General features: G+C 38.8%; 1 protein-coding gene across 2 annotated transcripts in view; it reads left to right on the forward strand.

Annotated features, from left to right (window-relative positions):
* The window catches only part of MTMR4 (myotubularin related protein 4), a 55,125-nt gene that overhangs the window by 5,343 nt on the left and 22,544 nt on the right, over positions 1 to 27,238 (forward strand). For both annotated transcript variants that reach the window (XM_088152475.1, XM_088152476.1), the window contains exon 2: positions 6,895 to 6,956. In XM_088152475.1, coding sequence (XP_088008601.1) covers positions 6,954 to 6,956 — 3 coding nt within the window. In that variant the 5' untranslated portion in view covers positions 6,895 to 6,953. The remainder of the gene's footprint in view (positions 1 to 6,894; positions 6,957 to 27,238) is intronic.

The following is a 27,238-nucleotide window of genomic DNA, read 5'->3' on the forward strand; positions in this document are numbered from 1 at the left end:
AAAAGGAAGACTATCACTCTATACCCTGTCCCCTATTGTTGTAATCCAGTTCTCTTTTGCTAATATTGAAGCAGTGAAGAATTATTCCCAGTTTTCATTTCAGTGATAAAAGGAGCCTTTTTGTAAAAGAGAAGACTAGGACCACCTCCTCCTCTTTCTCCTCCTCTCCTCCTCCTTTTGGAGGAACTAGGTAAGACAGGGCTGGGACAATTCTGCACTTCCTTCTATGTGATATATAGAGTTCTGTCTTCATATATGACCTTTTTGGGAACACAGAGGCAAATTACCTCTCAATACACCTAAAAAGAGCATTTCTGAAGATACAGAACTGCTTATCTTGATTACTTCTGGGGGATAGGGAGTACTGCTGCCTTAGGAGATAGCAAGGACTGTGGATACTTTATGAAAAGTGGAGGATTCTGTTTAGATGCCCTTTGGGTGGTTAGGGTAGTCTAGTGTTTATAACATTTTGCACAATCTGTACATAGTCTGTTTTTGGTATTCACTGTCACGGGTTGGCTGCTTGGACAAATTCAAGGAGAGAAGGTCTGTCTACTATTAGCTATAATGGCTATATGAAACAGTAATCAAAGGCAGTCTTTTGCTAGATGAAAGTTGCTATTGCTTTCATGCACTGCTTCTTAAAAGCATCTGACTGATCACTATGGGAGGCAAGATTCTGGGCTTTTGATACATCAGAGCTGCTGAGTGTGGTGTATTAGTAGAGATTAAGAAGGTGTGAGTTCACAAAAATGGAAGCACAGAAAATAAATAAAAACTGTATAAAAGGAGTTTAGCTTTGAAAATTGTACTTGTTCATAGTTAAGAAAGAACCAAGACATGAACCTAAAAGAATTACCTTAACTCTGAAAGAATAGCAGCTATTTTCAGGAATGGGGTCACCCATATCTTTCTTTATAGTGTTAATTTCTTAATAAATTCTGGTTCTTGGCTTCTCATTTTAGATATCTAAGGTGAAATTAAGTACAGATTTACAAAATGGTTATGAAATGAAGGTACTTTGTGGGAGGATATATTAAAATATATGTGTATTTGAAAAAAGAGATGCCTTTTCTGTCTTGATCTTGACATGTTTAATGTAGAAGAAAACTTTTTAAACATCTGTGATATTGTTGAATTGCAAAGATTTAATTGACTCTCCACCCCCAAAAGAGGTTCCTGCAAGAGGCAAAAGTGCAGTCGGGGTAGGTTGGGGAGCAACAGAGGACCAGCGTATAAGATGGCCAATGCTGAAAGGAAAAAAAACTTTCTAGCAATAATTGTGTACAAAAGGAACTTTCAGCAAAAAACACCATTTTTCTTACTCCTGTTTGATAAGATGAGGAACTTTTTTCTTTTATTTCACATAAATACAGAAATAGAGATACTTTTCAGTTATATCTACAGTAATTGTCAGCATTTATGCTTAAGGCTTCACTTAGCTAGTTACATTTTTATATTAAGGCCGACAGCAGCTGAAAGCATGAAATTCTATAGAGTTCTATGTGGCTTATGTTCAGAGGAGTGGATGTAAGATTGCAGTGCAGTTGAATGAATTGATTAATCAATATTTGCATATAGCTTAGCTTATCTGCTAGCACAGCCAATTGCCAGATCTAGCAGTGTTCACTAACACGTACCACTGCCCATTTCAGGGGCTCCATGGTGGCTGCTTCTGGAGTGATCCAGTTTATTGAATGATTAGTCCAATTACTGAGTGCTTAAACTGTGGTCAAGGTAGAAGTGTAGGATGTCCCTGTTTTTAAATAAGCATAAGCCAGTTTTCTGCTCAGAGGATTCTGGGCTGTAGTCCTAAACCCACTTACCTAGTAATAACGCCTACTGAATTAAAAGAGATTTAATTCTAAGTAGATATTATAGGATTGTTCAGCAAGTAAGCCTTGCTTAGTTTCTCTGGAGAAAGAACTAAGACAAACAGACTTACAAGATTCTGTTACTATAGCCTATCTCGATAAACTATAGTTATAGACTTCCTGTGGAATTCATTTCTTGATCCGGTCTATCTTGTAGGGCTTACAGAAGCTAAAGTATGTTGTAAACTAAATAGGCTGTGGGCTGGAGAAGAAATCCTGGGAGGTGTAGTAGATGTCTGTGCTCCTAAGCTGATTTCTAATTTCCATTCACGTTTTGCAGCCAAGTCGGCTCATTTGCAGCTGCAGGAGTTGTGGCAAATGAAAAGATAGCATGGTCCTTCCTGTCACCCTCAGGTGGAACAGAGGACCACAATGAAGTGCTTAGGAAGCCAGACAAGAAAGTTCAGACCAAGCAATAAGGAGAAGCAGCATCAGGCCCTACTGCTCCTGTCTCAACTTCAACCCAGAGTCTAGTTCACATAGTCAGTGGTAATGCCAGGCAGGTGTGGAAAGCCCAGAGAGCAGGGAAGTGGAGGGATTGATGGGTACACTGATAAACAGCTAGCACAGGCAGATCTGTTCTGAAGCTGGGGCTCATCAGTATCAGGTTAACATTGGGAGCTTCTTGTTTTTAAATAGTTTTGTCTTTGCAACATCACACTGGAACCCTGCTTTGTTATGGCCAATCTTGTGTGCAACAAAGTTGACTCTAGCTCCTAGGTGTGTAGTCTTCTTGAAAATTTTGACCCTTGCCTGACCATATGAACATTATCTTCCCTTGGATTTTGGCTACTGATGAGAACTTATTCCTTTTGAATTTCGGCTGTATTTTATGACTACAACCTTGCCTGATAGATGTATAACTTGAATTGCTAATTAGCTAATTTCAGCCAGTGGCCAGAACAACATCAGTAACATCATATTTTTCATTGACTGATTATGTACATCTAGTCAGTATCAACTCTTAGTGACCATATAGATAAACATCCTTCAGGATTATCTGTCTCCAACGCAGCCCTTCAGGTCTTCCAGTGATGTTCCCATCGCTGCTATAAATCAAGCCCATCCCCCTTCTGCTGGTAGTCTTATTCTTCTCTTTCCTCCCTTTTCCAGAATTATAGACTTTTCTAGAGATTATCATAATGTATCCAAAATATGATACAGGCAGTCCTTGCTTAACGACTCTAATTGGGACAGGAATTTCTGTCGCTAAGCAAAGCAGTTGTTAGGTGAAACATCATGTGACTTCATCACTTAGTGACAACAGTTTCAGTAATCCCGGTTCTGATTGTTAGGCAAGGACCATGCCATCATTAGGCAAGGATGTCATGCTTCTCCTGCCCTGCATGAACTGCTGGCTCCATCCTGCTGCCTTCTTCCCAGCCGGGCCCAGCAAGCTCCCTTCGGCAAACAAGGCTCCGTCGCCCTGCCGCACTCAACTCTGCTTCAGCTCCCCTCACCCGCCTATCTCCCCCTGCATCTCTGCTCTTTTAGCTGTCATCCACTCTGCTATTGGTTACCCCTGCTGCCCCAGCTGACCTTTGCCATTTTCTTCCTCCCACTGCTGGCCCAGGATCCATGTGCTGGATGAGAGCCCAGCCCTGGGATGTGCACGGCAGGGCAGCAGAGCCTCATCTGCTGAAGGGAACTTGCAACTGGCCCACATTGACAACTTCAGCATGTGCTTCAACTCTGCCCACCTCTCCTCCCATCTCTGTCCTTTTAGCCACCCTGCACTCCGTCTGCCTATCCCTGCCACCCCCGGTTGGCTTTTGCCATCTTTTTCCCACTGCTGGCCTGGGATCCAGGAGCTGGGTGAGGGCACAGCCCCAGGTTGTGTGTGGCGAGCATGGCAAGGCAGCGAAGCCTAGTCTGCAGAAGGGAGCTTGCCGGGCCTGGCCGGGGAAGAGGCAGCAGGATGGAGCCAGTGGAAGAAGCAGTGCGGCAGTGTGGGTGGTGGCTCACTGGGTGAAGGTGGCAGCTTCGGAGGCAGCACCAAGAACCACCACCTTCACCCAGAGAACTGCTGCCTGCACTGCCACCCTGCCAACTCCACTGGACTACCTGTAATTTGAGTCTCGTCATTTGTGCCTCAAGTGAGAACTCAGAATTGATTTTTTTTTTAATCCATTTGTTTGCTTTCTTCACTATCCATGATATTCACAGGAATGTTCTCCAGCACCAAAATTCAGAAACTTCAATCCTCTTTCTATCCTGCTTCTTCAAAATCCAGTTTTTGGTGCCATAAAGTGTCCCAGGGAAAACCATTGCCTGTGCATTTCTGGTCTTAGTAGAGAAAGGCACATCACAGCATCTGAATACCTTATCCAACGGCTTTCTTGCTGCTCTACCGAATCCTAGTTTGCGGTGTGTTTTTGGACTGTTGGTTCCTTTACTGTTGATAGTCAGTCCTAAAAGGCAGAAGCTATCCACCACCTCAGCGTCTTCATTGTCAGTTTTAAGTCTGGTTGCTGAACCTGTTGTCATTAGCTTACCTTTTCTTTCTATTTAATGATCCCATTTTTTCACGATGTTCCCTTCTTTTTTTACTAGAGCTTGATGGTGATGATGATGATGGTGATGATGATGATGATGATGATGATATTTTTATCCTGCCTTTTTTATATATTACTCAAGGTGGTGAACATACCTAATACTCTTGCCTTCTGTTTTCCCCACAACAACAACTCTGTGAGGTGGGTTGGGCTGAGAGAGAGTAAGTGGCCCAAAGTCACCCAGCTGACTTTCATGCCTAAGGGAGGCCTACAACTCACAGTCTCCTGGTTTTTAGGCCAGTACTTTAACCACTACACCAAACTGGCTCTCATTTTGTGATGTTCAGGTATTAGTAGAGTCATCAACATAGCACAGGTTATTGACATGCTCATTGGACAATTTAAAAAGCTTTCTCTTTCCTGTGCAATTACATGAGAATTCAGTCCACAATGTATGATCCATAGGTGTCTCTACAGTATTTATAGATTTAATATGGATCAGAGTTATGGTGAAGTAGATCAGGCTTACAGCATGTGTGTCAGTCATCTCTAAGGATTGAAACAAGCGCTATTCTATATTCTTGTATAGAAATTTATTTTCAATAACTAAAATAGCAGACCATTTAGAATTAACAAAATCCATGACAAAGGAGTATGCATTTCTTCCCCTCTTTCCTTAAAATACTGGGATCCCCACTGAATCAGACCTGTGTTCCATCTATTGCAACATTCTGTTAACAATTTGTCAGTCCTTAAGGAAGGCTAGATTAAGAAACAGACTGAACAAGGATTTTTGGAATGCTACTTTACTGTTTTAGGCTATAATAACAGAATCTTGTCCCTCTGCCCCCTCTTATACCAAACAGTCAAGATGAGTTATTCTGAATTTCTTTCTTACACCTACTCCCTTCCCAGGACCAATTTGTGTTTTACTTTCTCTTAATGGTTTTTGCATTTCTTCATCAATCTTCATGCTCCTCTACACCATCTAATGTTCAATGAGATGTTCTTCCTCACTGTTTGCTATTTAGTAATTATAAAGATGTAGATGCAAAAAATGGAGAATCCATACAGCCAATTGGTCTAATAGAACTTCCATTAAATATTTATTTCACCCCATATTTATTCTTTCCATCTTAGTAAAATGGGACCAAATTTGGTGGTGGAGGAGAAGCTGATAAAAGAACATGTGAATTAGAAAATGAGCCAGAGCAGTGCAGGGGCTGTGGAAGAAAAACCTGAAAATATTCCCCAAAGTTATCCCTATGGGATCGGCAATTAGATATCATCTTGGAATATTCCATTCTAAATCCCTTTCCTTCCTGGTCAGATGACCCAGAAAAAGACATATGCAGCTCATCGCCGTATTTCCCATTGTACTCATAAGCACAATACAAATTCAACACAAGGGGAAAGCAGAAACATAAACATAGTGTATTATTTCATTGTAAAGAAACAGAGATGCCTCCCATGGCCCCTGCTGGCAAAAAAGGTTGGAAACAATTCCAGAAGTGATTTGTTTCCCCTAGTTTGTTCTTTGTAACCCAGCAGAAGGTTGGAAGGAAGTTATGTAAAAGGGCTTGGGAATCCTGTCTATCGACCAACAGCAGGATAATTCTCAAGAAGAAAAGAGAACAAGACTAAATTTGGTATGGCAGGAGAAGCTGGCAAATGAAAGATCAGGTTTGAAAATGGGCCAGATCCATCCAGAGGCTGAGGAGAAAAGCACTGTAGAAAAATACATCCTCAAATGTATCCCATGGGAGGGGCAATTAGGTAGCTTGGAATGCTGCAAAGTACTCCATTCTAAGCCCCTCCCCCTTCCTCCTCTCTCCTGGTCACATGACCCAGAGTGGAGCGTATGCAGCCTGCTCTATGCTTCCCAATGCAGACATATGCACAAAAACAGGGACAATATGAGAGTGAAAACACACATACCCTGGGGCAGCACAAAAGTATCCACTCTGATTAGACCCTCATTCATGCACACAATAATACATGTACATTGTCCAGAGTCTTATAATTGAGGAAATATACAAAAATTGTAAAATAAATATGAACATATATGTACCCACAGTTAGATTCTCACAGATACCCTAGATGCACACTCTCATTCCACCTGTAAATAATTGATTTAAGGTAATGAGCAGGAGATTAAATCAGAAGCCAAATCTTTGTTCTGCTAAATTTCCTGCTTAGCAACTATTCCTTTTTGTATTTCTCTTACTACAGCCAGTTGTTGAAGCATGCTTTAGGAGCAGTGGTAGATTCATGTACTTTGTTCTTTCACCTTTGTAGCTACAAAGAGGGAGGAGTTTAACAATTTACTCTCTCCTGCTTTCTTGGACAGTTTTACTATTTCATTCTGGGTGCAGTATTGCATGATAGAGCTGTAGGTATTCTTACCATTTAACGCTTTAAATCATGGTATTGTAGAAGAGCATTTAAAGCGGGATTTGCTTTTGCTTCTGATTGCATCTTGCTAATCCAGTATCTACCTAGTCTTTCTTTTCTTTTCCTTGTAGGTGGATCTTCAGCAGCAGTTCTGAAGAAAATCAGAGAGGGCCAGCAACCAGAGAAAACCATGGTGAATGTGATTTTTATTTTATTCTGTTGTGTGTGTTTGCAAAGCTTAACTGTAGTGGCTGGAGAGGACTCGTTCCATAATTGCTTGATGTTTGGTTTCTGTAACAGTGTATGAAAGATAAGAATGTGCTACAGAAAGTGCTAAAATGGAGTCGATCAAATGTTGCAGAACTGAGATAGATATAGCATGGTTCAGTTAGAGTAGGATTTTTTCTAGCTATTTTATTGTTGATTTTATGTATAATACGTTGATTCCACATAAAAGGGATGCTGTTTATATTTGAAGAATTTACACTCTACTATAACAAGACAGAGATGTGGAAAGAGGAGTGGGTAGGAGTCAAACGGAACATCCATCCTCAGGAATGTGAAATTTTTAATCATGTAGGCAAGGCCTTTATTTTGTATAGCACTTACTAGTCATTTGTCAGAGTTGTAAATTTATGATTATATTCTTAAATGATCACTGGAAGAAAATGTCCACGCTTTTTGCTGGTTAGAGGGACGCAGATAGGCTCTGTTCACACAGCACACAAAACAATCATATTCATCCGTAATATGGTTTATTTGTTTAAGCATAGAATGTTATGTGAACATAGCAATAGTTTTGCTCACCTGAAATGTACAGCTTAACTTGGTCTGAACTTAGCCATAGGATGAATTCTGCTATGTGATTACAAAAGCATCTGGCTGAAGTTTTATGAAGAAGGAGATTAGAATATACATACATATAATTTTTTGTATCTGATAATGTAGGTTTGCTATTGAGTCCATTGGAGCTGGGCAGCTAAAAAATTCAAATAAATAAATAAAATTGACTGATTGCATACATACATACTCACATACCCATCAGATTATTCCCTTTCAGGGTATTTAATTTCCTGCAGAGTGCAGAAAAGAAATTTTAAAAAATAACCCAAAGAAATTAAAGGCATACACATTATCCTTGCTTCCACCACATCCATCCATCAATTCATACCTTGCCATCCATTCTGTAAATTTCTCATCTCTCTTTTCTTGAGGATCACATCTATTTCATCCAGCCATGACTTTCTCAGTTTTCCCTTTCCTTTCAAGTCATTTCACTCCTCCTATGTGGTATGTGTGTGAATCACTGATTCAGTGCTCATTCATTCTCTCTATATAAACAAGCCACCTCAACATGCTTCTTTCATTGTGGTTATTTACTTTTGTATTCAGTCCACATTCGTGTATTACCCATTAATTCTTGACTCTATCTTTTCTTTTTTTACAATACACACTTCTTAAGTAAGCCATTCCAGTTGAATTCAACTTGCTTTTATGCTTCTGCTGACATACCCAATTCTTACTTACATAGCAAAATAGGGAGAAACATGCTCTTATGCATAGCCATTTTCTCTTCTTTTGACAAATACTTTCTTTGCAACATGCCACAAACCACCCACTACTTTTTGACCAGCATTTGAATGTTTTAAAATTTCACCATCCATTTCCCCATCTTTAAAGATAATAAAACATGCTACCAAGGTATTTACTTGAGTTTTTCATCATTTATGTATAACTTGCAGTCATTCATTCCATTTTTACTGCAAGTGCAACTAATTTGATATGTTAATTTTCCAGGTCATACTTCTTGTTAAATCATACAGTTTATCAAACCTTTGTTCAAATCATCTGTAGACATGTTTATTCACCTTTCTAACCACACTTCTAATGTCACCAAAGGCATACATTATATATTTATCCATAAATATATTAAAGAATCAAGGGGACATCACATATCCTTGTGTTACTCCCTGCTCAATGTTGAACCATTCACAAAGTGTTCCATGTATTTTTGTACACACTTTACTTCTATGTACTGGTTTTATTGCATTTATTGCAACCTGCTCTCAACTCCATATTTATGCAGAAGTTCTGTAATACAAGCCCATTCACTTAGCACACGCTATCTCTAAATCAACAAACATGTAATAACCTAAATTTCTCACAGTCATACATTAACTTAACTTTATTAATTTACATCCAGAGATCAAAATATGGATTTCTGTACACTGCATAAAAGGTAGCAAGTTACAGAAGATTAGTGATAATACACTAAGAGCTCTATGTACAAATAGAATAAAATAGTATAGAACTTAAGTACATGTTTGGAAAATCAGTGCTTAACCAGCATAATAATAAAACCCAAGGCCTACTATTGCTAAGTGCAAATGAGCAAAACATCACTACATCTCTGGAAATTTCAGTGGAAGGAAATAAATAAAAAGCAAATAGTTTTAGTTTTGGACCAGCACACACAATGAGTAAGAAGTGTGGTTAGGAGCTCTGCACATCAAACACAATAGAGGATCCAGTGAAGTAAAACATGGCCTACTGATTCAGTTGAGGAGTTGCAACAGATGCAGAAATATTTTGTGTAAGTGATGTCATTATATCTCCCCTCCGTCAGCGTTGAACGTAAGGCATTGAACCTTGCCAATATGAACGCTCTTCTGTGTGCAGTAGAAATACAGTAATTCTGTTGAGATAATTGAGGAATATAAAAACTTTGGAAGAGTCTCTGGTCAATAAAATGAAATTTTAGATCTGTCGTTCTATATGTCTAGATCAAGGACTCTCTGCTTAATTATTTAAACAGGTAAATTATTCCAAGTGATATTAGGAATGAGGCAGAAAAGCCATTGGAGGATGAATAGTTGGCAGTGGTCTTTTTCTGAATGGAAGTAATCAGCCAAAGTAAGCTGTGTATAATTCACCCCAGAGGGTCTGTTTTTTCAGGCAACAGATTCTCATTTGAGGCATTATAGAGGGGCATCTGAGTTCCAACTGAAGAAGCTCACTTGAAGTGGAACAGAAGACTTGCAATAAGGGTCTGATGAATTTGGATTGGATGGTTTCAGAATGTGAATAATCAGAACATGTGCAGAACCAAGCATTGATCAATAGTAGGCTCTCAAAACTTTAATGATTTCAGGGAACAATATGTTTTCATTGCAGCTGGCAAGTCTAATGACTGCACCTGGCAACTTTGTGAGCTTGATCAGTTGTAAATTTCTCAGTGATCTGCCAAAGAACAAAAATCTATCTGTTCACTTCCTGCCTGTGGTAAAGCTGCATTCCACTTCCCATATTTTACTTATTGTCACCCCTTGTATCTTTTTAATTCTGCCAAACGCTTTCCCAGGCACACTTAACAGATTAATACCCGGTGCATTGGTATTCACTTTTTTTAGTGTTTCCCTTTGAACAGAGGAATAGTGACAGTTTTTTTCCAGTCATCAGGCCCATATGCAGTCTTCACACATGAGCATTAAGCAAGTCACTAGGCCACTGCATAAGCAGACCACATCCATATTTAGCACTTCTTCAGTTTAACTGTCTACACCTACAGCCTTGCCATTTTGCAACTTTCTCTCAGGATTTATAATTTCCTTTACATCAGTATTTTTCATGGACGTGAACATTTATGGAATTTGTTTCAACTTTGCTCTTTGCCATATTATTATTGTTCCCATACATATTCCTCCCAGCATTCCTTTAGCTCAGTTTCATCCCAAATCATCCCATCCCATTTATTTTAAATTCCATTCATTTTGCTGGAGGCTTCTTGTTTAGCTCTTTTCATCCACTTCCAAAATATTTTTATTTCTATTTAAATCACTATGTATTATCTTTGTCTCTTTTGATCTTAACAATTCCTTGATTTCTGAGCACATTCTTTGCAACTTTTTCTCTTGCTTCACGGTCCTTTCATCATTTTTCAGCAATCATTCTCTTGTGTGTTTTTCCTCATTTGACAACTTCTTTCAACTCATTATTCCACTTAACATCCTTTTTCATACTTCCTATTAACATAACTCCACACACTTCAGTGGCACTCTGTAATATAATTCTTTTCATTGTGTTCCAAACAGTTTCTACATCCTCTTTCCTTATTTCTACTTTCTACTCATTCTGTTGGGAAAATCATCTGTATTCTAAAACTTTTGCATATAGCAGTTGCCATTTCTCTTCTTACAGTCATTCTACATGCACTCTAGTTTCTTTCACATCTGTCCTTTTCTTGCATGTCATTTTTTTCCCCAAGAGTCAAATACTTGGATCATGGGACACTACCAAGTAATGATCTGTCCCATATTGAGAACCTCATAGCACTCTTGTATTCTTGACTAATTTGTTCAATCTTTCATTATAAAAATAAAATCAGCTATGCTTTTCAATTCATTTTTTATATACATAAATAGACTTATGCTTAATTCATGTGTTTGAAACAGACATTTCTCTAAGCAAATATTTATCAAATAATAACTATTTTCATTCATTCTTGGATCTCCAGATGGTCCAATAACTTTTTCTGTAATCTCTCATGTCATTCTTATTCATTCAGAATGTTTCAGTTTTTCCCAGAACTCATCCCTGATTCTTCCATTATCACCATTCACTGGAGTGTAACATGCAGCTATCACCAACCTATGGATTCCTACTTTCATAGGGATTCACAATAACCTAGACAATCCCAGTTCATCCTTTTTGATATTTTAGTGCATTCATTCATAATTAAAACCTTTCTTTCACTTCCCTGAATGTATTCATGAATTTTATTCCACAGAATCAAACTATCATCATTCAAACTATTTTTTCCAGTTCATTCATTAATTCATACTCTTCACCATTTACTCCTCTTTCATTACAGGTTGCAATCTTCCATATGCCATGATCTGGATGGGCCCCCAGCTATTGACTTCCACTGCCCATCATGGCATTATGTCATTTTCACATAATGTTTTTTTAGTAAGTTAAAGAAGATGTAGACTTGGTTACCAACCTTAGTTGTACCTGCCCCTCATGCAGCATTCCCCACTAACGGTAAGGTCTGTAGCAGTTTCTATGTATTTTGGCCGGCATGCCATAAGTGCAGCCAAGGCCAAGTTATATTCCAAGCATGCTCATACTATTCTGTGGAAACTCTAATCTAGAAACCACCTTGCAATCACACATGCTTTTACTGATGCATCAAGATTTTACAGAATGTTGACAGTTGAAATTAACATGATGAAATTCAAAAAAAATAAATGTGGAAATGTTTATTTAGATACAGAAATCAAAAGTGTAGATATATCTACCTTGGAAGCAGAGCATGTGAAAAAGATTTTGTGTCCTCAGTGACTTCCAGCCACACATGATATGGCTCTTTAAAACACTGATGCAATTTTGAGGCTGCATTAGCAGAAGGGTAGTGTTTAGATTACAGGAAGTAATAATCCATTATTTGTGTTAGGCTACATCTAGAATTTAACTTTAGGTGCCACATTTTAAGAATATTTGCAAACAGTGTCTTCAGAAAAGAGCAGCCAGGATAGTGAGGGGGGCAGAAACCTTCTACTTATAGTAATAGATGTTAAGAAAAAGAGCAAATTAAAGGATGATATGATAATTGTGTTCAAGTTCCTGAAAGCCTGTCCTGGATAGAACAAAGTTGTTCTTTGTTGTTTCCAAGTACAAATCCAGAACTATGGAAATTACAGTGAAATGGGGACATTCCTAATGACAAGAGCTATTTGGCAGTGGAACTGAATTCCAAGGTTATGCCTTCTCCTTTGTTGGAGATACTTAGGCAGAAGCTAAACAATCTCTGTCACAAATGTTGTACCTGCTGTAGTGGCTAACTCCACTGAAGAATTAAATTTCTTTTTTCTAACCAGGAAAGATTGAGAAAAAAGATGCTGAGGGGAGATAAATGACAGTTGGGAATTGGTTATGACAATTTCTAGTCATTGGGGGTTGGTTGTGGGGAAGAATTGTTGATGATTAATGAGAGAAAAAGTGTAGCTCATTCAGCTCAGGTTGGGAGAAGGTTTTTAAACAAGGATTCCTGATGTCAAAGAATTATCACTGTAGAGAAGGGACAGTAACTAGATAAATGTTTTTGTTTTGTGGGGTCAAGGTTCTTTTATTAAAATCATACTTTTGTATCTTGGATTATACTCATCATTGTCAGCTAGTCCTTAATACTGGTGCAGATGTGACTATAAAATTTGCCCAGGTCAATTACAAGTGTGACAGGAAACAGTAGATATAAGTAGAAAATAAGGAAAATAAGCTGCCACCCCATAACTGAAGCAGGTGGTGGCAGCTTAAACAGAAAAGAGTAATACTGCTGCATTTGGAAAATAGCTCTGAGGATTCTAGCTGTTAAAGGGCCTATGGTATCAGGTACCCAAGAGAAGGGATAGATATCTGAGCCAGAGAGAAAGGGCTGCCAGTACCACAGCATCCTGGATTGCAGAATCTATATCAAGCAGAAAATTGGACTAGATGATAGCCAAAGTTCCTTCCAACTGTGATTCTGTGAAAATGCATATTAACTAAAGCTTTTTGTCATAGTCTTTGTGCTTCACAGATATACATTATGTACATGTACAGGGCCTATATCAATAACTTTCTAAAGCTGAAGATTTTTGGTAGAAACTGTCTCACTCACTGTGCATATGCACTGCCATTTCTGTCATTTTTTTTAAGCACTGCAAAACTCGGGCATTTGAAGCACTCTCTGCTGAGGCCATTTTTCTTTGTCTGAATCATCACTGGACTTCAGAAGAGGAAAAAAATCCTTCATTATCTTTTGGGAATATTGAGATCCCTAACATTGGTGCTAGCCTTCCTGCTAAGCTCTCAGTCTTATGACTTACAGGTAGTCCTCAACTTATGACCATTCATTCAGTGACCATTCAAAGTTACAAGTGTGCTGAATGAATGGTGGTTGTGATTGGTCCTTGGAGTTCTGGCCATCCTAGCACCCATGTGGTCATGTGATCATAATCTGGGCGTTTGGCAACTGCTTCTCACAACCAGTTGCAGCACCCCACAATCATGTGATCACCATTTGCATTCTTCCCTGCTGGCTTCCCCAGAAAGTCAGTGGGGAAGCCAGCAGAGAAGATCACAGATTTTATTAATGTAATGTAATGTAATGTAATGTAATGTAATGTAATGTAATTTCTATAGCCAGCGATCTCAACCAAGTAAGTCTCCCCCACCCACACACTCTCCCCTAGCCCCTCTGCGCTCACACCACACCTCTTGTGCAGCCCTGTGCCCTCTCCAAACTGTGCAGTGCCTCTTGCGCACTCTCCCCAACCTGTCCTGTATCTCTTGCACATCCTTCCCAACCCGCACCCCTCGCGCACCCTTGCACACCTTCCCCAACCTGTGCTGCGCCTCTTGGACACCCCCTTGCACCCTCATGCACCTCCTCACACCTTCCCCCACCTGGCAGCAGCCATTTATCTGCAAGCTGGCCTGGGACTTGCACCGGCTTCCCCACTGACTTTGGTTGTGGGAAGCAGGCAGGAAGTTGCCTTGCCTAACAACCCTGGGATTTGGTTAACAATGGCAACCAGGACTGCAGGGATTGCCATTGCTTAGTGATGCAGTCATGCTTTATGACTGCATCACTAGCGATGGAAATTCCATTCCCAATTGCTGTCATAAGTCGAGGACTACCTGTATTTAGACTGTTCTATAAATACAAGGCAACTGTAAAATATGGACCACAGTCAGATGCTCTCTTTGTTTGATGTATCTTGTGGGCTCTTGCCTGTATCCAGTGGTTCCTCCTTTGGGATGTTGTTATTTTTGTGGGAGAGAGCACTTCCAGCAATTTCATCAACTTTTGTCTCCACCTTTGCCCTCATTACTAAGTGAATGTTGGCTACCCTTGGCTTAGAAGTACATCAACTTCAACTTTGTATTCCAGATGATTATGTGTATACCTACTCTACAATGTTTTTTCCATCTTTTGTGGCAACAACTGGTGTTTGGAAAAGCTTACCCCTATGCCTACATACCTCTAGACCTATGAAAAGGATAATACTGCCATGCATCAGAAACATCTCAGAAACAACCAACAGTCTATTACAACCACATGGCATCACCGTAGCACACAAACCAACTAAAGCCCTCCAAAATATCTCAAGTAAACCAAAAGACCCAGTAGCCCAAGAAGAAAAAACAGGAGTCATGTACAACATACAGTGTAAGGACTTTAACAGCCACTATGTAGGACAGACTAGCAGAACACATCCATGAACACTAACTAGCAGTCAGAAGACACAATGAAAACTCCTTAGTCTCACAACACATGGACAGATTCAACCATTGTTACAACTGGGAAACTGTGAGCATCCTAGACCAAGCTAAATCCAAAAACACTAGGGAATTCCTGGAAGCACATCAACCATCAGTAGACATTAGAGATAAACCATATTTACACACCATTGAGAAGAGACAATAAGAAAGCTTAGAAGGAAACCAAAAGATCAGAACACATCCTCCCCAGATAAGCAGGGATTAACACCACACAAATAATCAAGCAGAAAACAATACACTAATCAAAGAACCACCAAGGAGACAAACAATCAAGCAGACAAACGTTCAAGCAGAAAACAATATCCTAATCAAAGAACTACCAAAGAGAAAACCACACTCCCACCAACACTGGCAGGGCAAGCTACTGTGTATAACAGGGAGCAAACCTCACACTCACTTGCATTGATGATGTTACCTAGTTGGGTAATGTAACGTCTGCAATCAAACAGCCAAGCTCAAAGAGCACCAAGGGCTCCACAGTTCAACCCTGAGCTACATATATTCTAAATTATATTTTCTAAATTATGTTGGAGGGAGTTATAGCAATTGGTGCACGTTGCCATTTTAGTGGGAATGTCAAACTAAATGCAAATTATTTCTTTCCATCAAATATTTTGAACAAACGTGGAGGATTGCTCAGCAGTTCTTGATAGTAAATCCTTCGTGTGTGTGTGCACACCTTTGAGTCAATCTTGACTCCTAGCAACTTCCTGGAGAAGTCCATACAGTACAGTATTTTCTTGGCAGCATTTTTGGAAATGATTTGCCACTGACTTTTTCCTAGGGCTGAGAGAGAGTGACTGGCCCAAACTCACCCAGCTGGCTTCACACCTAAGGCAGGACTAGAACTCACTCACAGTCTCCCAGTTTCTAGTTCATTACCTTTAACTGATACACCAAACTGGCTCTCAAATCCTATTTACTGTTTGCTTTTTCTAAATGAATTCATGCAGCATAAGAAATCATTCTTGTTCACTTCTAAGTTTGTTATTACAAATAATGAAAAATGAAAGTGCATCTTTCTTTGGATAAGTGGCATTCAAAAGTGTGGGAAACTGCTTTGGCTAAACAATTAATACAGCTTCAAAAAACTTTGAAGAACCCTACAAGTAAGAGTGTCACAGAGCATAACAACACCTAAACACCCTTCTTGATCTCAGAAGTCAAAGCTGGTTAATATTGATCTCAGAGTCAAAGCTGGTTAATATTTGAGTGGAAGACCCCCAAGAAATCCCACAATTATGGCAAGTTTTAAAAAATGAATGGCAACTGACTCCCTTATTGTTGCCAACAGAAATACATGTCAACAAGCTTGACTTGAGGGAATCTTTACCTTTTTCTTTATGAGTAAAATATCCTTAGATTTGATCTTAATTTGTCATGACTTCTTGGACATGTCCATGCTGTTTTGATTTTCATTTTGTTTTTTGACAACTGTACAGAAATGGCTTGCCATTGCCTTTTTCTGGAATACTTTTTAACTTTTCAGTCTACCCTACAAGCCTGAGATTTTCTCATGATCTCTCATCCAAATATAAACCTGATCCAACCTTGTTTAGTTTTTTTTTTTAATCAGTTGTCTAAATTTGGTAACCATTTACTAGCTTTATGAACATTTTTTCTAATAAATTACCTTTGTACAGATGTCATTCTCAGTAGAAATATAGAAAATTGATGTTTTAAATATTTGTATTTCTCTTTAAGATCATATATGAATTTAAGAATATATACACACAGAATTGTTGGTTTTCTTTTAATTTTTTCCTTATTTCATATTGTTTTCTTAATTTTTTTAGCTTGACATTTTAATAGCTTTTTAAAAAAAAATCTAAAAAGGAACAATGATTGCAGAATTTTTGAAACTTAGACCTTTTTATCAAGTTAGACCATTGATTCACCTAGCTCAGCATTGTCTTAAGTGATAGGCAACATCTGTCCAAGATTTTAGTTTAAAGTGTTTCTCTTGCTATGATGGATGGATGGACGGATGGAGAGACGCAGACAGACAGACATGGAAGACAGAAAGATGTGGGATTGAATGGACAGCCTTTTCATCCAAGGCATAAAATCTACTATTAAACTGTAGTGGTCCCAAACAGAGAGCCCAGACAGAGGAGAAAAAAGCAGAACAGGCATTGTCCCATACTTTGTCAGCAAAAGGTTCAAGCTGTTTAGTAAAACCTTGATCTTCAGTTCTGCCAAGTTCTAAAATGATGGTGTTCAATAGAGCCTGTTGCAGATTCCTCTCTATGGTCTCCATGCAGTTGTTTTCCAATCTGGGTGTGCTTTAACTATTATTAACCTTAAATTATGTGTGATGTAAAAGATGTTATTTTGTCTGTTTTTTCATTTTACTTTTCAAAAATTATAATTATCTACTATATTACTGTCAGCAGGATGATAGAAATAATATGTTAGTAGGTGAAGAAAAATTATATCAGAATGAATCCTGCAAAAAATAAGAGTGAGAAAAAGTGGATAGAAAGTAAAATTTCAAAGAAAGTAGTCAAGGGGAGAAAGGAATTATTAAGATTAAACATGCAGAGCAATTTCACTGGAAGAAGTGAGTACTGAAGACCTAAACAAGGAGTTATCTTCAGAGGGAATAGAATTAAAAATAAAAGTGATGAAATAGGATAAAACTGAAGTGAAAAAAAGGCTGGAATGGAATGGGATAGATGTCAAAAGGGTGGAATTGAAATGAATGCTATAAATATTAATGTCCTAATAAAAAAGGATGAAAAGGAAGTAAAAAATGCTGTGAGAATTAAAAATACAGCTCTTACAGATATAACTGGAAAAATACTGTAACATTGAAATGGATTACCTATGGAGTGGCTCTATGACTGTTTAATGTGTGTACAAAAGCTGAGCTATACATGATGTTTGGAAGAATGCTGTTATTGTTTATTATTTATTTATTAAATTTATATAGTCACCCATCTCACATATGTGACTTTGGACAGCACACACATTTGAAATAACAAAAACCAAACAATCAAAATAATTTAAAAAATAAAACTGTTAAAATACAATTAAAACTATAAATAAAACAAAAAATGGGAGAGTGTGATCAGAAACTTACAAACAGTATAACATTTCACAGGCTCCATATTTCTATGGGATCCCTAGGCCTGATGACAAAAATCAGGTTTTAAGGGCCTTCCAGAAGGTCAGTGGGGTCGGGGCCAATCTCACCTTGGGGGGAATGATGTTCCAAAGGGCAGGTGTCATGGCAGAAGACACTCTCCTCCTTGGTTCTACCACAGGAAGCTCCTTAGCAGATGGGACCTGCAACATGCTCCTGACCTAATGTGATGGGTACATGTAACTGGGGAGAAGCAGTCCCTCAGATAACTTGGCCCCATGTAATGTAGGGCTTTAAAAGTCAACCAGCACCTTGAATTGAACCTGGAAGCAGACTGGCAACGAGACTGCAGCTCGCTGAGCAGAGGTGTGACATGCAGTTCTAGGACCACACATAACTGCCTGTGCCACTGCATTTTGCACCAGCCAAAGTTTCCAGATGCTCTTCAAGGGAACCCCATGTAGAGTGCATTACACTAGTCCATTCGGGAGGTGACCAGGGCATGAGTGACTGAGAATAGAGCCTCCCAATCCAGGAATGGGAGCAATTAGAGCTCAATAGAAAGTTGTGCAAAGGTCCCCCCAGCCACGACTGCCACCTGCTCCTCGAGCAAGAGTCGTGAGTCCAGAAGGATCCCCAGAGTGTGCATAGAGTCTCTTTGGGGCAGTGTCACCCCATCCAACACCAAAGATGGTAAATTCCTGGATCCAAAAGGCCCCAAAACCCAAAGCCACTCAGTCTTGCCGGACTTGGGCTGAAGCCTGTTGTTCCCCATCCAAACCCCTACAGCCTCCAAACACCAAGACAGGACATCAACAGTATCACTTAACTTGCCAGGGACAGAGATGTACAGCTGGGTATCATCACCGTACTGATGATACCTCACTCCATGGTGACAGATGACCTCACCTAGTGGTTTCATGAAGATGTGAAACAGGAGTGGATTTATTTATTTAGTGTATGGCATCTTATACATGGATATACATTAAATATTAGCATTTAGCCTAAGTTAAAAACACTTTAAAATATAAATGTTTAAAAAGTCTATATTCAAATACCAATGTCTAGGCCATCTAACCATTGAAGCACAACATCATTTATATTAAAAAAAATCAGATACTGGGCCAGTATATGCCCTCAGCTTGCAGCTAGTCACAATGTGATCTATAGTTTGACGTGTGGCCCCACAGTCACACTGAGGTGAAGGTGCTATACCCCATTTATGCAATGAATCCTGGCAAATGCCATGTAAAGTGCGAATCCTATTCAAGGTTATCCATTGCTGGCAAGATAGATCAAAACCTGGCACTCCACCAGGAGTGGAGAAAATACCAAACCCTGAAGCACCTCCCATAGTAGGGGTTGAGGGTGGGAGCTCTTGCTCCCAATCAACACCAACTGGAACTGGTCTCAGAGGAAGAAAGAGAAGCAGCACAATACAGTGCCACCCACTCCCAACCCTTGCAGCCAATCCAGAAGGATACCATGGTTGATGGTACTGAAGGCTGCCAAGAGGTCAAGTAAAGCAAGGATGGATGCACTACCCCTGTCCCACTCCTGCCAGAGATCATCCAAAAATTTGACCCATGCTCTTTGTTCCCTTATGCAAAGCAAAGGTAGGAAAAGTGAATGCAAAAATACTGAAACTTAGAAGATCATATAGGGGAATTGGTTTGTTAAGTGTACTTGGAAAGCTATTTGATAGAATTTTGACTGAAAGGATATAAGAGACAACATTTGGGAAGTTCAGTGCAGCTTTATGTTGACATGTGGTTTGCAGATCAGATTTTTGTTGTTAACAAGTCAATGAGAAATGTATGGATTGTGAGAAAGAACTCTTATTGTACATTTGTTGATTGAGAAAAAGTTTGTGATAAAGTGAGTAAATTTGAATTATATGGATTTGAAGTTTGGTTGCTGAATGCAAAGACATCAGTATATCATGGAAATCAAGCATGCATGAGTATAAGTGGAATGCTTAGTGAATGGTTCATCATGCAGTAGGGAATAAGACAAAGATATATGGTATCCTCTTGGTTGTTTAATGTGTTTATGGATAAATGAATAAGGAATGCTCATAGTGATTAGTAGTATGTTGGTTGAAGAGATGAATATACATGTATTTTTATATGTAATTGAAGCTCTGTTGCTGTCTGAGAACCTAAATGATTTACAGTGAAAGACTGTATGATGACACAAAGAGCAAGTTACTTGCCTTACGGAAGATAAATTGCAAATTATACATAAATGATGAAAATCTAAAGTAAGTGAATTTGAGTACTTTGGTAAAATGTTTATTAAGATGGAAAAATTGATTTAAAAAATCTAAGACATGCAAATGCTGGTTGAAAGGTAGTGAGCAAATTGTGTTCTCTAGCAAGGAATAAATGTCTAAATAAGTGAAAATGGCTCTGTATAAGGATTTTCTTCTGCCTACTTTGTTATATTGGAAGCCAGTATTGAGTATGTTAAGAAAAACATAAAAGTAAGTTGTATGCAATGGGAAATTAATTACTTAAGTGTATGTGATAAGGCAAGAAAAGATATGGTCAAGAATGAATGAGTGCTGAATGAATATGGATTGAACACAAAAGTGAATGACCGGTACAAAAGAAGTATGTTGAGGTGGTTTGATGATACAGACAGAATGAATGCAAATCTAATAGCAAAATAAATGTATAAAGATACATGAATGGGTTGAGAGAAAGGTGAAAACTAAGAAATTCATAAGTGGGTGGAGCTGATTAAATCCTTTAAAAGGGAGAAGTCAGAAGTATAAAGATCAAAAGGCAATGGATGTGTTGGATGCAAGGTTTGTTTGCAAGGATAGAAAGATATAAAGAGATATAGCTAATAGGGTTCATGTAAATTTAAAAACTAGTAAAAACTTGGCTTTTCCAGAAGACTTTTGGGGACTGATTGTAGACTCACAGGGACACACACACACACACACACACACACATATATACATACACATATACACACACATACATACATACATACCATGTATGTCAATGTGTGTGTGTTTGTGTATTTGTGTATGTGTGTGTGTTTTGTTACTGCTTGATCTTTTGTCATTGAAAAGTTAAAATGTAGTTCTATTTTATTGTTATTTTAATATCTGTAAACCACCTGGAGTTCTCAAGGATTGAGGCAGTAGAGAAATTGTAAGCTTTTAGCTTTTTTTTTTCCCTTACATCTTTAATTTCTTTGGCTTATTATGTCTTACTCCTTTTCTGTGTTCTGCATAACATTGCTTACCTTAAAAAGGAATAGTGTGTTGGGTATATATGTATGTTTGTAAAAGCTGGCAGTTCCCTATTGGTCTTCAAAAGGGTTGGACCTCTTCCTGTACTTTTTTTTTTTAATTAGAATTTTCGGACAGAAGCTGGAAGACCACCTATCAAGGCTGTTACAAGGCTGGATTTATTGTATTGGCAGAGGATTGAATTAGATCACCTTTGTGGTCCCTTTATGATTCTGTATGCTTGCCTCTAATTTTGTAACAAACCCAAAGGAATCCCTTTCCCTTCCCTTCCCTTCCCTTCCCTTCCCTTCCCTTCCCTTCCCTTCCCTTCCCTTCCCTTCCCTTCCCTTCCCTTCCCTTCCCTTCCCTTCCCCTTCCCCTTCCCCTTCCCCTTCCCCTTCCCCTTCCCCTTCCCTGGTTTCCAGCACAGATATAGCTTTGGAAAACCAGTTTAGAGTGAAATTTAGGTATTATGATATTTTAAAATTAATTTTGTCTATTTAATACATGTCCCAGAAGAGTTTTGGCTATAGGCAAAAGAACAAGTTGAAAAAGAAGAAAGAAAATACATTTTTTGTATATAGCTGTTGCCTGATTATGTCAGGTTTTCTGTGAAGTAGGGGTGTTTCTGAGATGTCAGCTGTGTATTCTTTGGCACATAGCCAGAGGAGATTGCAGGCCTAAGTAGCTATGCAGCAGAGCTGGCAGGTCCTGTGTCCCTTTGGCAGAGCTCAGCCAGCAGGATTCCCATCCTTCTGTGTGAATACGAGCAGCAAGCTGAATCCTTACTGCTTCTTTTTCTTACTGGAATACACAAAGCTAGGCGGTGGCGGCTGCTATTGTTCCCAGACATTCCTGCACATGCTGCCTGGCTGCTAAGCTGCGTGCCAAACAGTCTTGTGCTGTAGCCCCACAACAGAGGACAATGAGAATTGCAGAGCCATGAATCCTCCTAGTAGGCTGAACTGATGACTCCATTTTCTGTGCTGGCTGTCAGGGAACCCCTGGCATGGCAGAGCTTCATCTTGGTTTCATCAGAGGGAGGTGGAGTCTCTCTTCCTCCTCCTTCTCCTGCCTTTCCCTCCCCTCCATTGTCGGCAGCTGCTGAAGCAGCCAGCGCACCTGCTCCCATCTCTGGCGACAGAGATGCTCTAGCCGTGTTTGGGAGGTTGCTTTTCTCACTGTGCATCTGCCTGAGCCATTTATGCCAAAGGGGGCAGGGGGAAGCGATGCCACTTGCATGCCCCTGGCACAGCAAGCTCCTTTGGAAACGACCATGACTCTGCCAGGCCGTGTCTCCTGTTCCATGCTGAACTGCTTTGTAAGTGGGTTCCCTGTTTCCTACCCTTTTCTTCTCTGCACTGACTGCATGCAAGGCTGCTTCTCAGTCTGCATTTCTCTCTGCATCTGATATTTGGGGTGGGGGTGGAGTGGCGGAGCCAGGAAGAAAGCGTACTGTCTGCCTGGAGACATCTGGCCTTTTATACGGCTCTCAGCCTAATGCTTGGGGTTTCTCTTCTTCCCCATTCTTTTTCCTCATCTTAATTTTGTGTGCTTCTTGTTCACACCGTAGTTATATTTTTGGATAATTCCCAGAATACTTACCTCATCTTCACCTGGAGCTTAGAGGTTCCGATTGGGGGTGCCAAAATTGTTCCAGTAATCTCACTGAACAAAACCATCCGAGCAAAATGTACAAGGAGAAGTTTGATTTTCCTGATCTAGGACATTGGTGTTATCCAGTATATTGATGTTGGCCTGCTGAGAACAGATTCACATCTATCCACAGAAGCTGTAATTCCCACTTTCTGGCTGCTTTGTGCTTCACTGAATCACAGCCACATGGCTGCCAAAGAGAGCAGTTAGGTTTACTGAGACATGGGTCTTCCTATTAGAATTCCCCACTGTACTTGCTAGCATGTATTAAAATCTTTTGAGAAATAAGGGAAGATGGAAAGTATCCTGCTTCATACCCACTTCAAACCAATAGAAGCTGGCCTCATATGAGTAATAATTGCACTGCCCAGCCATGGTGGGCAGCATTTGGCAGCATTTCTCAGTGCAGTTACTCAGCATGGTGCTCTACTAACCTCTGGCCTCCTGAGTACATCCTGCTAGGATTCTAACTTGAGCCTGCTGAGAAAAAAGACTTGAAGAAGAAGCATAATAAGAATAAAACCTGTCTGAAAACAAGAGTGTGTTGGACAAGTCATGGGGAAGGAGGCTGGGAGGCAGAGGGGGCCTCAAGGTTAGTTAACTCTTTACATTGTCAGGACAAGTGAAAAGTTGTTGTGATTCTAGCTTTGATGATGCTGTGTTGGTATATGAATACACATACATAGAACCTGTACTTTGCTAGTGTGTCTGGGAGGAGGGTTAAATGGGGAACCATTTGTTCAGTGATAGAGCTCATGCAGATGTAAAGGCACAAGAGTAATTGTATGACTCACTCTGTACAATTGGCGTGATTATAATTAATATAGTCCCATATAATACAGGTTAATAAAAGGGAGTGGGTGCAAAAGACTGATCTGAGCCCTGAGATTTCCCTGGAGGTGTGTTCTGAATGCATCTGGAGCTTAACAGGTATGGTTCTGTTCAGTGCCTAAATGGTAGGCCACCTTAGTTTCATGATGGAAGAAAGATAGAATATATCCATTTAAGTAGTAGGGTGGGGAAAATAATGTGGAATTGTGAACCATTTCCAAAGTTCTGAGGTTTAATTTAATTAGGATATGAGAACTTGTGCTATTGAAGAGAAAAATATTGAGTAGGGATTTAAATGAGAGAAAGGTGACATCAGGTATCCATGAAGAAGTATCTGTATATATGTGCATTAGCTTTGGCACAGCAAACAGCTGTGGGGAGGGAGGACTCTTTGTATTTCCAAGACCCATATGATGAAGTGTGAGTGTGAACACACATAGTTGCAGACTAAGAATAGCTTAGCAGCCTCATCCTCTGTGGGGGGATGTTTCTGTGCATCTGCATAAATTTATATCCTAATAGTAAGCAAGTTGTTAGGAATGTTAAGAATAAGGTACTTGGTCTTTGCATCTATCCCCTCGTATATGAGGGACTTATATTTTAAAATTACAATCAGTCAGATGTTGAAATCAAATAGGCTCGCACATACAACTCCAGTTATGCTAAGAGGGTTCCTGTCATGAGTTAGGTGCTCACACATTCATTGCAACCTGACATACTGTGTGTCTTATGCTTGCACAAGCAGCATGCAAGATATATTGGAGAGTTATTTATAGAAGAAATAACTTGATTAAAAATTACAGTTTAACATATATCAGTCTCTTAAATCTTAACTAGATGTTACTGAAAGCAGTTTTCTCTCTCTTTTTTGTCTTATTCTATCTTATTTGTCTTATTCTGTTCTTTCTTTCTCATTAGCAAGTGGCTAATTAGTTTTTAATAATATGAATTTACTAATACTATGAAATATGAATGTGAGAAAAAATAGTTTGAAATATTTAGAAGCGATCAGTGTACATGGGTGTTTTGTTGTTGAATTTTGGGGGGACGGTTGTATCATTTTCAAGAGGTTTTTAAAAAGACACATTTTAGAAGTACTTGTCTTTATCAGTGTCTGAAGGCAGAAGTGATTACTGGATTAAAAGGAAGTAAAACCATATCACTAGTTAGTTCAGATATGAGCATCAGAAAACAGAATCTCCAGTTTAAAATGGAGATCTTTGCTTCTGTAGTGAGCTAACATTTTATGCTAGTTCCACAAAAGTTTATCATTTTTTAATCTCTGCATTTGCATTATTTTAATAAAGCTGGTTTAATGGTGCTCTTAGTGACAACAGTTGCTTATACCTGAATGTTATATCTGGCAAAGAAAAACACAATACTGTACATGAATATAGGAACATTGCCAGATTACTGGATTACCTATATCAGCATGATCTACATCAGAAATATATATCAGGATGAAAGTTCTAGTACAAAACTTCTTTATACCAAGTCAGAGTAATAATCCATCTGTCTCAATATTTCTGCTCAAGTTTTTAGGCAGACGTTCTCCTTGTCCTGCTTTTTTCATAGAAACTGGGTCTCCTTGGTGCAGTGCATATGTGTTTAAAGTTCAGTCCTGGTCCTATTAGCAGAACCTAAGATTAAATCCATCACCCTCTTAGTCTTTTCCAAGAAAAAGCACTAAACTTTTTAAGAAAGTGCATAGAATTTAGAGCCAGATAATGTGATATACAAATATGTGTAATGCCTTGATTTCTCAGATACTGTTTTTAGAGGTGAATATTTATCCTTGAGCAGTTTGCATTTTGTTTTTTGTTTTTTCCAAACAGATTTAACAAAAGAGAAGTTCTTCATCTGTATCCATCTTGACCATGTAAAAATATGCAGGCTAATCCTGGAGCTAGTTTTGAGAATTTGAAGTATTTTCCAATCATGTAAAGTTTCTATAGCTTTATTTACTTAAGAGCTTCTTCCATACACTGAAAAATATTTGATTTGAAATAGAAAAATGAAACCTCACCTAACAAGAAAACTGCCTGAGGGTTTTCCTGGGTAGATAAGAGCAGTGTTGAGGAAAATTTACAGTTCAGAATTTTAAAAATCCCTATTTTGTACAAATCAAGATGATAAATTTCTGTCAAACTGGAAAAAGTGACAGGAACTTATCCACACAAGTCTAGCTCACTTTAATAACCATTGTGCCGCATCAAAATCTGTTCTATAGCCTTATGGAAACTCCACGTTCAGAGAAAGTGTGTTGTTATTAGATAGAAACAGCAATGATGATTTTCACTTTCAGGGCCCATTGTGGACTTTTCAGAGGCATTTGGTTCACTATTGTGGGATACAGGAAGATGGATTAGATGATCATTTTTAATATAATCCCAGAAGGGTCTGTTTATAATTATGATTATTACAATAAAATTCTCAGTTTCCTAATAAATCCTGGGAATGGCACAGATTAAATGTGTTAATAAAGGTATGGGTGTTGAAGTTATAATAAATTTTTTTTTTAAAAAAATAGAAGATCTTTGGAAGATTGTAGTAGCCTTTGATTAAATCAGAAACCATATTGAGATCTTGGAGGAATATCAGAAGATTCTCCCTTCAGTTTAGAGGTTAGGCCCAAAGATTCAGTTCTAAAGCAGAAATACAGAAATAGTTCCACTATAAGCTTGTACATTATGAATGTTTATGGAGCTAGCACTGGCTAGACAGTTATGAGAAGGAGCTAAAGGGACACTGATTATTGGAACTGCTGATTAGGGATGGCTGTTCATCTTTAGACCCCAAACTGGTTTATTCTAAATCTATATTGTGTTTAGTAAAAGTATTAAATTACAGTATATTTATAGATACTTTAAGTGGTGACACAAAATAAAACATCGTGGGAAGAAAATAAAGTACAAGTCAGTCAGTCTCTCTCTCTCTCTCTCTCTCTCTCTCTCTCTCTCTCTCTCTCTCTCTCCGTGTGTGTGTGTGTGTGTGTAAACATATAAGCATCCTGGGATACAGTTGCAGTTCTATTCCATATTAATTTATAGGTATTATGTCTCCTTCAAGTGTCTGAGTCTTGTTGTCTTTGCTAGTTAATCTCATCTGAAGAATGTTGCATTATTTGTGTGCTTGCAAAGTTATATACTATAGAAAAACAGAATTTTAGCAGGACTCTTGGAGAATTATACGTGCGAGTAGACGTATCAACACTGTATGTGGGTTGTACATATGAGAGTAGTGTGATGTAGTGGTTAAACAGTTGGACATGAAACAAAGAAATTCTGATTAATCCTCAGTCATGTAAGTTCACTGGGAAACTATGGAT

Source organism: Python bivittatus, unplaced genomic scaffold, assembly GCF_059951505.1.
Source record: "Python bivittatus isolate LINGU-HERP-01145 unplaced genomic scaffold, Pbiv_v1 ctg000690_np1212, whole genome shotgun sequence".
Taxonomy (NCBI): domain Eukaryota; kingdom Metazoa; phylum Chordata; class Lepidosauria; order Squamata; family Pythonidae; genus Python; species Python bivittatus.